The sequence below is a fragment of the Acanthisitta chloris genome, unplaced genomic scaffold, assembly GCF_000695815.1.
Source record: "Acanthisitta chloris isolate BGI_N310 unplaced genomic scaffold, ASM69581v1 scaffold10733, whole genome shotgun sequence".
In the NCBI taxonomy this organism is placed as follows: Eukaryota; Metazoa; Chordata; class Aves; order Passeriformes; family Acanthisittidae; genus Acanthisitta; species Acanthisitta chloris.
In genome coordinates, this window is record NW_008664344.1 from 14,250 (window position 1) to 30,525 (window position 16,276).

General features: G+C 36.3%; 1 protein-coding gene across 1 annotated transcript in view; it reads left to right on the plus strand.

Moving 5' to 3' along the window:
• Window positions 1-16,276, plus strand: part of TAF2 (TAF2 RNA polymerase II, TATA box binding protein (TBP)-associated factor, 150kDa) — a 56,720-nt gene that overhangs the window by 14,191 nt on the left and 26,253 nt on the right. The window contains 8 exon segments of the mRNA XM_009071310.1: window positions 1,257-1,356; window positions 2,242-2,327; window positions 6,934-7,069; window positions 8,228-8,382; window positions 10,549-10,663; window positions 10,764-10,873; window positions 11,577-11,642; window positions 14,385-14,637. Coding sequence (XP_009069558.1) covers window positions 1,257-1,356; window positions 2,242-2,327; window positions 6,934-7,069; window positions 8,228-8,382; window positions 10,549-10,663; window positions 10,764-10,873; window positions 11,577-11,642; window positions 14,385-14,637 — 1,021 coding nt within the window.

A 16,276-nucleotide genomic window follows, 5' to 3' on the forward strand; every position in this document is an offset into this window, starting at 1 on the left:
AGTATTTTATCATAATAGTCTCTAGAAAATGGGGAAAATCTAGGAAGCTCAAATTTTAATTTGCATCTTGCATTTTATTGGAAAAAGCAAGCAAAACACTAACTGTAGAAAGAAAAGTAAAAACCAGATCAATAAATGAAAATCCATTAGTGGTTTTTTTTTGTTTGAAAGCAGAATGTGAGAGATAAAAGTTCCAAAGACTGTAGAGATTGAGGATGTTTTCCCAAATGTTGTAATGTGCTTTGCCACCTGGAAAGGGGAGACTCTCTTGAATCATCAGTAAATTTCTGACAGATGTTTTGGATGAAGAAGTGTAGCTTGTGTAGGAAGTATATGTGGAGCACAGACCTAATGAAGAAGTTGCTCAGGGAGGGGAATACAGAAATTAGTGTCAAATACGAAGGTGGCTATAACTCAATCAGAAAATCTCCCCCAACTGGTACTTGTAGTTCTGATCAGTATTTATTTTAAAGCTTTCTGCATTCACGTTATATGTCAGGGACAAGGAGCCCATTATGTTTTTTTCATGGCAAGAGTGTATGTCCCAGGTTATCCTTATCTTTAAAAAAAATAGGAAATGACCATGTTCTTAAATTGATGCTGGTACTGTTGTAATTTCTCTTGCTCTCTTCCTTATTTCTACTACTACTTCACCTACTTCCATGGTGAAGACAATTTTTTTCATCCCTCATAATGACTCCTATTTTTTGTATGTTCTTATTTGTATGTTGTTATTCACTTCATCATACCCTCTGTGTCATTCTGCTGTTTACAATTCTAGTTTAGGGTCATGTTGTAGTTTTTGCTCATAATTTTCTCTCTTAGAACATAACTCTCAGAAAAAGTGTTTCTATGGGTGTCCATCAAATTGTGAGAAAGGTGTTTTGTCTGCTTGCTGTCCTGCATCGCATTGAGATGTTTATCAAGCCATGAACACCATATGGATTAGCAGTTGCTTTAACTTTACTGTCCATTTTCACCAATTTATTATTACTGTTTCAGCTAAAATAGTTTGGTTTTATATTTTAATCTGGACTTCTATGGTAATAGTTCAGTTTTCACTGACTTTTCAGTTTCATTGGTCCCATTCAGGTGCCAAGTTCCATAAATTGGTTCACAGCTCATCAGACTCCTATTGACTTAAGAGAAGTTATATAATCTGTTTAAATTTGTGGGTATTTTTGAGCTGGTCAAAAATACCATCCCTTAAAAAATACCTTCTGAAGTGCTGTAATTCAGTTTCTTTCTGATAATAGGTCAGATGAATGGGTGTTGAAGGGAATCTCTGGTTACATCTATGGCCTTTGGATGAAAAAAACCTTTGGTGTTAATGAGTATCGCCACTGGATTAAACAGGTAACATCATAACAGTAATATTAGTTGTATCTTCCAGACATGTTGCATCAAAGAAGATATAGTATAAAACCGAATATAAAACAGCTTTGCATTGCAATCTAAACATGTTTAGTAGTGACAAAACTTAGAGTTAAAATATTTTCACCACTTGCTGCAAGGAAAAGTACCAAATGTACAAACTAAAATACATTTTTGTGACTGCCATGTGAATAATTTTCATTTCTCTGTGCAATTAGTTCCTAAAACACACCAAAAAAAGAGTCAAACAAGATTTTACTTTTTTAATACTTTGAATAGAATACAGGATGCATATATTTAGCAAATTTGTTAGACTGTTCACTCTCCCTTTGCTTAAGCTGACACGATTTGATTCATGTTGGCTGTTGGGTGACAGGAAGCCCATACAAACATATTGCCTTAAAGTGTGCTTAGTAACATGGGCAGAGCATCACACACACTCAGCTTCCAGTGCAGAGCTGCCTTCTGTCTGGTCTGGACCAGATATGTGTATATATATATATAATACACAAAGTATACATATATGTATGTGTGTAGTTGCTTTCCACTGCAAGGAAATGATGATCAAATTTATTTCTTTTGGTCAGAGACAGGAATAATAATCATACTCTTTAGTTATATCTTGGTTCAGTATTGTTGTGGGTTGACCCACTGTCCACACCTGGAACAAGTATTAACTGCTAATTTCTACTGGTTTATGATTGTTTGTCATGCTGGGAATATCCCTGATTGTAAAATATTCTCTGTCTTTGTAAATAAGTTTAATTAGGAGATGTGGCTTCAGCAATGATATGAAAAGCTTTCTTGTCTTCTTTAAATATTTTTTCTGCTCTTTAAAATTATGCTTATGTATGTTGTTCTTTTTAGGAGTTAGATCAAATAGTGGCATATGAGCTGAAGACTGGTGGAGTTTTACTGCATCCAATATTCGGAGGAGGAAAAGAGAAAGACAAGTATGTTTATTTAAGCCACAAGTCATTGCAGGGTATGTTTTTATGGGGCTATTAATATATGCCTTGGCTGTGTTGTGTAGCACAAGGCCAAAGGCTGAAGATCTTCAGCTGCCCAAGGCATGTATTATCAGTCTCATAAAGTACATCTTGAGTATATTGTAATAGAGTTGTTTTATTTTCCTTTCACTTTAAATCTCAGAGGGAATTAAGTATAATGAATGTTTTTTATGCTGTTACGAAACTGCTTTTTAGTGAGAGGGTAAGAGAGAGTATGGAGCCAAAATTTTGACCTGAGTTATTTCTGTACTCGTTAGTAATTTTCAGGCTTTTTACAGTATCATCAGGTTTCTAGTTCTTTGTCCTTTCTTCTTTCCAGTCTCAGTACTACCTTGTAATCCTATGCTGAGATTTCTTAGTATATTGGGGGTGGGGGAAACATTAGATCAGCGTTGTACCATTGGTTACCAGTGTGAACTGGCTGGGTGTGTATTTTCCCAGTAACTGTAGCTTCAGTATTTCTAGTCTGAAATTTTTCCCCTTCCCTCTATTGTAATACTCCGGTACTACCCACTGAGTAGTGCTAACCACTGGAGGAAGAAAAATATTACTAGATGTCAGATCAGTAAATTGATTTGGGTTTCAATGACAACCTTCTGCTGAGTTTTTCTCGCATAAATTAATGTAGTTATGACACAGCCTCACGAGTTGTTGTCCTTTGGCAACTCATGAGCAGCATGTACAAAACTGTTGAGTTTGAGCATGTGCAGGTGGAGTGGGAGAATATGTGATATTCTTGTCTTTACTGCAGCAGAAGCCCCTGTATTATGAAAATACAACCAAAATTGTCTGTAACAGTGGTTCTCTTGTATTTGAGTCTGTAAAAATCCAGATTTTGTTCATTTAAAATTAAAACTCTGGATTTAGAACTGAATGAAGTATGCAAATCACCCATTTAAAATTTGTACAGTGACATGTTTTTGAGAGAGATGGAGAAGGTGTTTTCTGAAGTCAGGAACAGGACCTGTGGGCTGGTTGCACACCCAGGTGAACCCTCAGCAATGACCATGTTTTCTGGATGCTGACAGTGACAGATGCAGCCTGTGTATGTGTGTGCATTTCCCAGCTATTACTCAGTTTTTCTTGTCTGATGGTCTTTGTTCTCAGTTTGCTGCCCTGTTCTTTCTTTTGTGCAGCTCGAGTACCTGAGTTCTTTCTTTTGTGCAGCTCGAGTACCTGAGTGCGTTTTTTACACATACCTATGAACAGCAGACTAGTTAGCCACAGTTATTTTGTGACATGCTGGTGGTGATGTCTTTTTTTAAGGAAGGTTTGGGGACTTAGGTCTTAGCAGACTTTTGATTGGTAGCATTACTGTTTGGCAACATACTCGTTATACAAACTACAGTCACAGTAATAGGATCAGCTGAAACTAGAGAAAAGGAGCACACATTTCAAAAAGAAAATCCACTAAAATCAGTGTCTTTGTAACTGTTTTTATTAATTTTATTAGTTCATTGTATTTATTCTAGAACTGTAGACATAATTGATGAAATCATGTTCTAGTGCTCTAAACTAATGTTTCCTCTGTGATGTATCTCTGAACACTCTGTGTTTCTACAGTTTATACTGCTTCATTGTATTACAGCTTGTTAGGAATAATCAGAACATCGCTTGAGTATAAATTACAACTTGCTGTTTCTTGTAGATTGCAGAGTTCCCTTGGATGTAGATTAAGTTTATGTTCCTGGCTCTGGGAAATGATTTGCATTTAGGGGAAGTATTTTCATAATGATGTCTCGAACATTTGTCTCCAATATATTTTATGCATTTCTTTATTCTGATTGTTAGGATGCAGTTTCCTGCCAAGCATATTTGCAGTACAGCAGTTCCAATTAACAATAGTAGGAAGAAAATTTCCATTAATTAATAATCTCCTTTTTCAATTAAATTAGAAGTAGAATATGGTAAGGGAAAAAGCCAACAGCTTCATTCAGACATATGAATTAATTTCTGTGTAGAACAGGTGTCACGGATTCTTCTGTTTATATCTGGTGAAACACAAATGCTCTTCAGAGCACTTATTCTAAAAGGAAGAATCCCAGAGCTTGGGAAAGTGAAGGAAAGGAAACTGCAGGTTAACTGCTGTATGGATGAAAACTTCAGAACAAAGCTTTGTGTTTTGTGTTCTCCTCTCTCAGACTTTGGTTCTCTTCAGTCTTTGTGCTGGTAGCACCCTGCTGTAAAAATTAAAAGCCTCAAGAAATTTAGATAGATATATTTTATGTCAAAGAACTTGCTAACAGGTCTACATTGAAGGCCTGGAGTGTGTCTGAGAGCATGAACATTATAAATTTCCATGGAAGAGTGGTTCACTTTCTACTTTAACAAAGGTTCTAGGTCCATATTCCTAATGTTAATTCTCATTTAGTGCCAATTAGGATAAATAAAAGTTTTATAAGTGTAATGATTGTAGAATTAGATATATATATATGAATATATAATGGGAAGAAATATATTAATATGAATGAACTATGAAACTTCACTGTCAAATGCAAACTTGTCTCAGTGTGTTTCATAGTGAAATAATATAACCAGTACCAAAATCAATCAGCACTTAGTAACTTTAAGAAGGCCAAAAATGTGGGTCCTGGCTTGGTGTAAATTTACAAGAAAAGAATTTTACCAAAGTCAATCAACTGTATAATTTGAAGCTGGATAAATAGTTTTTATACTGAGACCAGATTATATAATGTCTGAGCCACAACCTCAGTTTCCTCCTTGAATTTCAATTCTTTCATGGTTGCTAACCCTTCCCTACCTCAGAGTAGAGAAATATCCAAAATAACAGGAGAATTGTGATAAGGAGAACTTTAGCAATGGCTTATCAACTAGAAACAGAAGGTAGTGAACCTATGTACTTCTTTTTCATATACTTACTATGCCTAAGAAGGGCAGTACTTGCTTACATTTATAAATCTCTTTTTGTATCTTCTTAAGATGCATAAAGAGATATTCATGAGCAAAGTCAAGGGAGTCTCTCAGTAAATAGAAGGATGGGAAAATTATTAAGGTATTGCAGCTACCTTGGTTCTTGCTATCTCCTGAAATCTTAAGACCTGCAGATAAGGAGCTTAGTGCTGGTTGTGTCCTGCTAGAACACTTCTTGCTGGTATACATCGTCCGACTGCGTGGAAAAATTGGTTGAAATTCAAATGCTTTGTTTTAATAGGCTTTTGAAGCTTCTGGAAGAACAGTTTCTTCCTCAGGTAGCTGGCATGGAAGATCAGGCTCACAGCACTTAGCTTTGATCATTATGATTTGTAAATTATTTCATTCCATCTTGCAGTGTCTTCTTCTAAAGGCTTTAGGTAATTCAGGTGTCTGGTTCATGTGGAAGTGGTTTACTTAGGTTATCTATAAGTGAGAATCAGAGGGGAAGAATCCAATTTTTGAGCCCAGAAATTTTAAGTAGCTGGCATTTCTATGTTGCCATGGCCACTTTCTGATGCACCACCAACCACATAAAGTAAGTCTGGATTTCCACTCCTTAAGAAGTTCTCCTGACACGCTGTGGGTCCAATTTCTTCAGATGTTTGCTATTCACTCATGGAAAACTTAAATGTCCTGTGCAAAAAAAAAAAAAAAAACCTAAAAAAATCATAGCACAACATACAGTTGCCACAGACTTGGTTCATCAATAAAATTAAGTCAGACTTTTAATTATTTCTACTTCTCAAATAATTGAAGGGAGACAAAAAAGTCTTATTTTGCTCAAGGATTATGTATTACAGCTACTTTTCTACTTTCAAACTGGACTGTAAGTCAGAAAGCTTGTGTTTGGAAATGTAAAAATGTGCTGGAGAAAATAATTTCAAAGCTCATTGGAATTGTTTTGGTGCTTTATTTCTGTAAAGCCAGTAAGGCTATCCAGAAATCAGTTCTGATTTTTAATTTTCATGGTTTCACCACTTGCCTTTTGATATAGAATGAACTTAAACTATTTTAAATATTTTGATCATAGTCATGAAGGGTATATGTGAAGGAACACCACAGATAGTTCAAGTTATGGAAACGGTGTGGTAGCTGTAACGTGATCTTTACTTGGCATGTTATCTGATTTGGAAGATATCAAGTTTGCAAAGTATTGAGAGATAAAGTTGCTAACTAAAATAAAAAGCAATTCCTTTGGCTTATCACAGGAAAGTCTGCTGTGAATTGTAAAGCTTCTGCTTTTCTTTAATGACAACAATTATTTAGTTAAATATTTGCTATATACAGTCACTTTTAAATGGACGTAAGGCAGGAAAAATGTGGATTCGTGAGTAGTTTCCAGAGTCACTGCTGTGTTTGCTAGTGCTCCCAGTCTTTACAGTACTGCCCATTGTTCTCTGTAGAGTACTTGCTGTATGCCAAGTGCAGACACCTGTGTCACCTTTCTGTACAACTGAGTGGTCATTTAAAGCGTAACAAAATTTGTAACTCTAAAGCAGTACAAGAGATCTTAAGGAACTGTTGGTGCAGCTCTAATCATGGTCGCTAAGATACATTTTAAATTTCATTTGGTAAAATGCAAAATAGAGAGCTGGTTTTGTTTGGTTTTTTTCAGCCCTGCATCACATTTACATTTTTCTATCAAACACCCTCATACACTGTCCTGGGAATATTACACTATGTTCCAGTGTAAAGCACATCTTGTTATGAGACTCATTGAGAACAGAATTAGCATGGAATTCATGTTACAGGTAGGTATTTAAATGATTGTGTGGAATATGGAAAACTTTTTGTCTTTAATTGCATTTCTGTTCATTAAAGAGAGTTCAGAGAAGAACAGAAAAGGTCAACATAGTATTCTATGTTCAGTTCAGTTTTATTTCGTTCCAGTTTCAGTTTTAGCAGGACAGAACAAACATTAAACGTGGGTCATTTGTGTTAGGATAAGGTTAACTATTATTTTTATGCGTAACTTACAATACTTTTTATACTGCATGTTCTCTTTAATCTTAAGGTATTTCACTGCTCTGGATTATTGTGATCGGTTGTTAGCACTGAGGGTATGTTTTACTGGCCCTAACTGGTGTTGCTGTGAGCTAATCTAATGGAATTGCAAATAATGAAAGTAATGACAATCCAACTGCTGCTCTCTCCACTGTATGTAATTTTCTGTACTGGGAGGAGCATAATCTTTTTATTAGAAGAAGCAGTTGATTAGAAGATTGTAATTTTACTCTGAAATGCTGAACTTCTGTGGAGCTGTAGTTTCTTCTCTTTACTAAATATCTTTTGTGAAATGTCTCAAAAAAGATAGGGTGCTACAAACACCCAGTTAGAAACGGAGTGATATTTTCCTATCAACTTCAGGTTTTTTCAGAGAACCCAATTAATGTTTTATTTCTAAAAGAGAAGGTAGAGTCAGTGATCTGTTTAAGTGTAGATAATTTTTGATAGTTGATCTTTTGTGTGTATATGTATATTTAACTTTGAGGAAGCTGATCCTTTGAAAAGCCTCAAGTGGAAAGAAAGCATTTCTGTTTCCTCTGTTTGTTAAAAAGTTGCTTGATAAGTTGTATCTGTAGCAGTGATTTGCAAAGAAAACATTTTTAGTTCAATTTTGTTACCATTAAACATTTCTCGGGTTAAAAAACTGGGGTTTCAGAGCTTTCTCAGCTTTATGGATGGTTTGCTTTAAATAAAGATACATTTGAGACTGCAAATCACAATTTCTGGTATGATCAAGCAAATAATTTTTCTGTCATGTGTCTATTTTGAAAGACTTCTTTTGAAGCCAGTTATCAGAGAAGGAGTTTATTGGCCTTTTGTTGCAAGTTAGCTGCAACTAAACAGAAAAGCTTATTTTATATACTGAAGGATTTAGGGAAAGTAATAACTTTTTATCATTTCAGGTTTTCAACAAGTTGTTGAGTCTGGCCAGCACTGCTTCATCTCAGAAGTTCCAGTCACACATGTGGAGTCAGATGTTGGTTTCCACATCTGGGTTTTTGAAATCTATCTCAAATGTCTCTGGCAAAGATATCCAACCTCTAATAAAGCAGTGGGTGTATCCTTTTTATTCTTGGTCTGGATTGCTAATATGGAGAGTGAATTTGTTTTTTTTAATTGGCACTACTAAAGGAATGTGGAGAAAGGTATGAAATATCTTTACATGAAACAGCTAAGTACATTGTTCTGTGAATTAGATATATATGTGAGTCACAGGTTCATAGTCCTTTCATAGTCATTTGGACTATGCTGCCTTTTTTTGCGTGTTCCTTACTAGAAGGAATTTCATTATTTTAAGTTGTACTTTGAAAGAAGCACAAGAACTCTGCTGGAATTTTAGGCCAAATTATACTAAAGGGATTCCAGAGGACACTGCCCATAGAAATATGCTGAAGTCTGACATGGAAAATGCTATAGTCTGGTGCATTTTTAGATGTGATTTCCAGTAAAACACCTTGAAATAAGTAACCTAAAGCACAGACAGATAGTTTGCAAGGCACTAACATTTAATAGCTTGGTAGATTGTGTTAATATTACAATTTCAGGTAAAATAAACCTCTGTGTGTTCATTCTTCAAACTTCAGTGATATTAGTCAAGAAATGGGGATTTTTATTTTGGCTTGCTATGAGGGTAAATTTTCATTTGTTCCATTTATCAGGTTCAGTTGATAGTTTTTTTTAATAAGTCTACAGGCTGGAATCATACATGGCTGCAGCAAAAACATACCTTACTGTTCTAACAGACAGCTAAAGTAGGTATTTATATTTAGCTTTATTTATTTGAGCTGACTTAACAACGTTTATGCATCTCAATGTCTAACTAAAAAGCACTGTATAATTAATATTTGTAGACTAATATGGTAAGTATTTTATTTGCATCAGAAGTATTCAGAAAGTATGAGTACACATTATTCTCATTTCCATACTTAGCTGTGCCAAGTGCTCGAGGAAGCTGGGAGTTCTCTATGTACATATTTTCACAGTGCAGCTGCATCTGAGCTGGGGGAATCTTAACTACATCTGGTTTATAAGCCAGGAAGAATTGTAACTCTAATAATTTTTCAGCTTCTCTGTACTTTGGCCCTAAGACTGTAACTTGCATTTAATCCTATGATTGCAACCTCCCTACCTTGCTTCAAACACTGTCATGCCTGTGACAGTAGATTTTTCCACCTTGTAAGGTCACATGAACTCTTTACTTTAGGAGATCTGTTGACTAGCTAGTTAACTGGTGTATTAACTAGTGCTATATTATGCTATTAAGGGCTGTGCTGATGCTGAAGAAGCCATTAAAAATGCCTTAAACTGTTACTGATGTCAGTGTCACAGAGGTGTATGAAGGCAGCTGATGTGAACAGGTTCAGTGTGAGGTGTCAAGCCAAATGGCCATATTTTGGGAGAAAAGTTAATAACGTGTATGAAATAGGAAGCATCTTTGTATCTGGAATCTCCTCCCTAAAATGTCAGGACATGAAAGAACAGATTTTCCTTCCTTGCTTTTGTCAGAGAATTGTGAGAGCGTGCCTGAGGCTAAAATACTTCATTTTAGTGGTTTCGTTTTACTATTAATTAAGTGTAGTAATTGCTGTCATGCAGATAATGAATGATGAAGTTATTCAGAGGAAGAGTTGGTTTGGAGAAATCATTGCCTGGGAAAAAAATGCTGAGGGAGATGATTACTTTTGATCATTCATACTGTATACTCTCATGTATATGTAGACTGACATAGACATGTGAATGCTCAAAACGACCCAGTCTGAAAATCTGCAATAAAATGATTGAGTTAAATATTGTGTGGGTAGAAAACAGAAACTAATGACCACATTTTCTCCTTAGTTTTAGTTAACTAGAATACATAGTAAAACAAACCATATTGAAATTACTGAAGTCTTACTCAGCTCCTTTCTCTGAGAGCATGCCAAGGACATTGGTGTGGTGGGGTCCAGTGTAGTTTTTCATAATGAATTTTTTTCTTACTAGATAATTTTCGTTTCCTTCAGTTGTTGTCCATGAGAGACATGATTGGACATTAAAAAGCTGTTTAAACAACAACCAAAAAAAATCCTCAAAAATCCATGACTGAACATAAGTGGTTTTATTTCCTGATTTTCTTAGGATGGGAAATTCTAGGAATGAAGAAGCATAAAGCAAGTGTAAAGACTTGAGAATTATGTTTGTTTGTAACTACTTCATTGTGCACTAGAATTCCTATACTACTTATTAGGGATCAGAGTGGAGTGGTAAAATTTTATGGCAGCTTTGCATTTAATAGAAAGCGGAATGTCTTGGAATTGGAAATAAAACAAGACTACACATCTCCTGGGACTCAGAAATACGTGGTGAGGTCCATTTTCCATATTTCACCTACACATAAAAGTATGATGTATACATTAATAAATGTGATTTTAATGTTAATAACAAAATCTTGTGAATTTGAAGGGTCCTCTTAAAGTGACAGTGCAAGAACTTGATGGCTCATTCAACCATACATTGCAAATCGAAGAAAACAGTCTTAAACATGATATACCTTGTCACTCTAAAAGCAGAAGGTAAGAATTAAAATACAACTGCAAGTATTTTTATTATGGATATATGAAAGCATACAGTGATCACAAACACATCCTTTTTTAAATGTTGTGTTTATATTTTCTTAGACTTACTAGGTAAGAGTTACCTGTGATGTAAGTGGAGAAAATAAAATGTCTTATTGTTTTTATATACAGTCTTTACTATAAGTAATTTTGTAAGTTTTAAAAAGAGCTGCTTTGTATCAATGAGTTGAACAAACACTCTAATCAAATTATTCAAGTGCCTTTGAATGGGAAGCCCAGATTAGAGGGAGGACAAGTGTAGGCCAGAGGTGTGTCTCAAGTGGAAATACCTGCAAGAAGCACTTGCACAGTTTTCTGTTAGGAGTGCCAGGGCTGCTCAGTAACCCTAATGAGCAATGAAAGCAACATCCTTCCCAAATAGATTCAGTTTTCTTACGCGTTTTAATAATTACTTTAAATTGTACTTCTCAAAGTTCTGTGTTTATGTGTAATTGTATAAATGATGGGAGTAAAAATTGCAGAAATGGATGCACAGCTCAAATTTGTGAATGTTTTTTGCTGGAGCATTATTTTTTGGTGTGGTGAAATTCACAGAATGCTTTTGTAGGTTTAAGCTCCATTTATAAACATGTATCTGCCATTCTGGTATGTAATAGCTTTCCCCTCCCACTCCCCCACCCTTTTTTTCTTTTTTTAATAGAAATAAGAAGAAAAAGATCCCACTGATGAATGGAGAAGAGGTGGACATGGACCTTTCTGCTATGGAGTAAGTTAGCTTGTTGGAGTGTCTCAGTGTGAGTCTGAGCCACATTCCCTTTGTCTAAAGCTGTTGTGAAGGATTGGGCAATGATGTTGTACTTCATTTTATGACTGACAGATTTCAAAGTTAGAGCAATTTTTGTTGGACCTCAGTAAAGACCATTTAACTACCACTAAGACAGACAAGTTCCTGAAACCTGTAGTTAATTACAAGAGAATCCTATTAGATTAAAAGTAAGTGTGAAGTGTTTTATACTGAAATTCACACTGGCATTAATTTCACTCGGAACCAGTAACCTCTTTGGTAGCAAGCTGTTGTTCTATGTAAATGCCCACCTTACCCTCCTTAAGTTGGAGCTTTCAGAAAGGGTGAAACTGTTGGTACCTTGTTTTCTGACTGAGGGAAATAAATCTGCTCTTGAAAACCAGTGGTGTCTCTTTGAAGAAGGGTGGATTGTTTGTCACCTTAAAAGTGTTGAAAATCCTCATAAATTTAACCTCATCTAGAATATGATGCAAAAAAAATTTCATAAGGGATATTTACATTGAATAAGTTATTACGCTTATTTCTGTGAGACAGTTGACATAGTCTTTTAATTGTATTGAAGAATAATTAGGATAAATACTTGTGGGGATTTTTGATCCATAGTCTTCAGGTCACTGTTGCATTACACTGAGCTGAGACAGTGGGTAAAGAACTGGCTGGACAGTCACACACAGAGTTGTGGTCAGTGGCTCATTGTCCATGTGAGGCCAGTGAGGAGTGGTGTCCCTCAGGGATTGGTGCTGGGCCAACACTGTTCAACATCTTTATGGGCGACATGGACAGTGGGATTGAGTACACCCTTAGCAAGTTTGCTGATGACACCAAGCTGTGTGGGGCAGTCACATGCTGGAGGGAAGGGATGTCATCCAGAGGGACCTTGACAGGTTTGAGAAGTGGGCCAATGCAAACCTCATGAAGTTTAACAAAATGAAGTGCAAGATCCTGCATCTGGGCCGTGGCAATCCCAGGCACACCTACGGGTTGGGTGGGGATGGAATTGAAACCAGCAGTGAGGAGAAAGACTTGGGAGTGACAGTGGATGACGAGCTCACCATGAGCTGCAGTATGTGCTAGCAGCCCAGAAAGCCAATGGAATCCTGGGCTTCATCAAAAGGAGTGTGGGCAGCAGGTCAAAAGAGGTGATTCTTCCCCTCTACTCTGCTCCTGTAAGACCCCACCTGGAACACTGTGTGCAGTTCTGGTGTCCTCAACATAAGAAGGACATGGAACTATTGGAGCAAGTCCAGAGGAGGAAATGAAGTTGCTAAGAGGACTGGAGCACCTCCCCTATGAAGACAGGCTGAGGAAGTTGGGGCTGTTCAGCCTGGAGAAGAGAAGGCTGCCTGGAGACCTCATAGCAATTTTTCAGTATCTGAAGGGACCTACAAGGGAGATGGAGAGAGACTCTTGGTTAGGAACTGCAATGATAGGACAAGAGGTAACTGATTTAGATTGAAGGAGGGGAAATTTAGGCTAGGTATTGGAAGAAGTTTTTCACTGTGAGGATGGTGACTCTGGAACAGGTTGCCGAGGGATGTGGTGGCTGCCCCAGCCCTGGCAGTGTTGAAGGCCAGGTTGGATGAAGCCTTGAGCAACCTGGTCTAGTGGGGAGATGTCCCTACCCATGGCAGAGGGTTGGGGCTAGATGATATGTAAGGTCCATTTCAACCCCTATGATTCTGTAATTCTGTGATCTTAGAATGGCCTTTGAACTCCTGCATGACTTTATGCGAGTCATTCATGCTTTATCTGATAACCTTCTAATTTGTGATGGTGTCATTCTGTCCAGTTTGGACTCCTCTGCTACAAGCATATATGATAACATTTGTTCTTTTATTCTAAATCCTGTGTATATACTATCCTTTCTTCTCTAGCTACTATCTCGACTGTAATTCTGAATATTCTACAAACATATACAGAAATACACGTCATATTTATAATGATGCTCTTTTCTTCATTCCAAACTCTTTCCTGATTGCATGTCTGCATTTTGCTGGTTATTTTGTTTGCACTTTTATGTGGAAAAATGAGTAACAGAATTTATTGCATAGTTTATGCTTGTTGCTCCCATCAATTACTTTTGCAGCATGGTGCAGTGTGAATGCTGAAGTATAAAACTTGTTTGGGTGGAATAAACTGAGTCATTTTATCTGTAGGGTAACTTTAATCCTTTGTGTTAATAATTTCTTTTTTATTATCATTTGCATGGTTACGTTTCAGCTTTCAACATCACAGCATGTGTGTGGTTGTAAGGCATCTTCGCACCTATTGATTAAAACAAAAAGGATTTTCTCACAAGATTTTCTTTCTTGAATTATCTTTTTTTGTAGGCTTATCCTTTAGAAGGTGATAAAGTGCTGCTCACTCAGGAAAGTTATAGCATCTGAGGACATAGAATTGAATATCCTGAGATTATACAGTAGTTTACTGTAAATACAAATGTGTAGGTCAAAAGTACTAAATGACTGTGTTCGCTTCGACATATTCGAGGTTTGGACAGATTGCCATGGGAGGCTATAGAATTGCCATACTGTAAGCTGGAAATTGGACCAGGAGATTTTCAAATATCCCCTCTAACCTAGATTATTTTTTTATGGTTCCTTGAATCTAAATACTTTGCAAATAGCTCATAACAATTTAAAACATCTTTGCATTTCTATAGTCTTGAAATGTAAGCTATTAATGTTTTCATGTCTGTCTTAGTGCTGATTCCCCCTTGCTCTGGATAAGAATAGACCCCGATATGTCAGTTCTGAGGAAGGTGGAATTTGAACAGTCTGATTTCATGTGGCAGTATCAGCTTCGATATGAGAGAGATGTGGTTGCACAAGAAGAAGCCATTCTGGCATTGGAAAAGTTCCCTACTCCAGCATCACGGCTTGCACTGACGGATATACTAGAGCAGGAGCAATGTTTCTACCGGGTGAGGATGCTGGCCTGCTTCTGCCTTGCAAAGGTGAGCTTGTGTGCATGGGAAGAAAGGAAGAAATACTCTAGACTTTGTAAATGTTTCAAAACTCATCACAGTTCTTAAACTGCCTTGATATTTTGCCTTTTGAATGTATTTGCCAAGTATTTTTAACATGACTGATTTGAAAGGAAAGCTGTATTATTTTAGTCTGTAAGTGGAGACTGCAGAAGGCTTTCATAATTGTCAAAATTGAGATGTCAGACATGAAAACCACAAGGGATTTTTCCAGATTTCATAAGTGGCAAAAATAAAAGGCTTTTGTTTAATTTTTTTCAGAGCCAAAATATATTTTTTATTATTTTACTGGGAAATTCTTTGGCCAGTCTGTTGAGAACTCTGAAGTGCTGAAATTCATCTTTGGCTAATGTGAATTCAGATTGCTGCTCTATATCATTTCACATTGAATAGAGTCACAGAAAAAACATCAAGTTGGGCTGCAATTAAATACTAAAAAGCCAAATAATTGCCTTCAAAAGGGAAGATTTTTTTTCATTAGACACAAAATTAGCATTACAAATGAAAATTAGAAAACCCTGTAAAACAACTAGATGGAAACACAGAAGAGTAAGAATTTCTGAAAAGGCATGTTGTTGACATACTTTTATGGACATGAAGACATGCTTACTGACAGCTTGTAGAGTTCAGATTATTGGCATATAGTTTCCTTTCTGCTGTGTACCTGGTGAGAATAATTCAGTACCTGTATAGGAATTAACCCTTCAGCCATACTTTGAAAATCCAAATCCAAGTAAGTGTTTTTGACAAAATATTTTAAAAGTATTTTAACATTATGTAAAACTGCCAGTATATGTCCTAGTATTAGTGCTGCCAGCACCTGACTTAAAATACACACTTTTCATAATTAATTCACTTGGAATACCTAAGAGTGTATATTCCACAGGTAAATATTAAAAGAGCAGTTGTTACAACATTTAAATGCAATCGGTTTTTTCTGTCTTTATTTTGAATTCTTAGGCAATTGGGCTGCAGATAATCATTACTGGTTTTCTTCAGTTGTAATTGTATGGAAAATCTTGGGTCTATGGGTAAGGTGGTTGACTTACAGAAAAGATTAAAAGGCAGACAAAAAGTATGGCTGTGACATGAATCAAAGTGAAGGAGCATGCAGAACAGAGTTATAGATATGCTTATGTAAGTTACCTAGGAGGAAAGTGTAATATATTCCAACATCAGTGCGTTAGGAAGAACTTCCGTCGTCATTGATTGAGTTTAATTTTCTCAGCTTGTGAATATTCAGGATTTGTACTCTTTATTGAAAAAAAGCCAAGTTCCTCATGTTTATTTGGGGGAGGGATCTTTCTTGTTGATTTGCAGTTTCAAGCTGGATTGCAGTTATTGTTGTCGAATGTTCTTGGTGTACTTGCATTGATACAGAGAAATGATATGTGACAATGCAGTTATCAAACTGAATTTCCTACACTTTCTAAATGTCTCTCAGGCATAAAGTACCCAGGTGACATGTTAAATCCTCATTGATAAAGAAGTTCAGAGATATATGTGTATCTGCACACACCCCCACACTGTGCTGAGCTGTTCACAACAGATAAACCTACAGAGAAAGGAGAAAATTATATTGCAGTATTAATTCCTGGGAGTATACAGG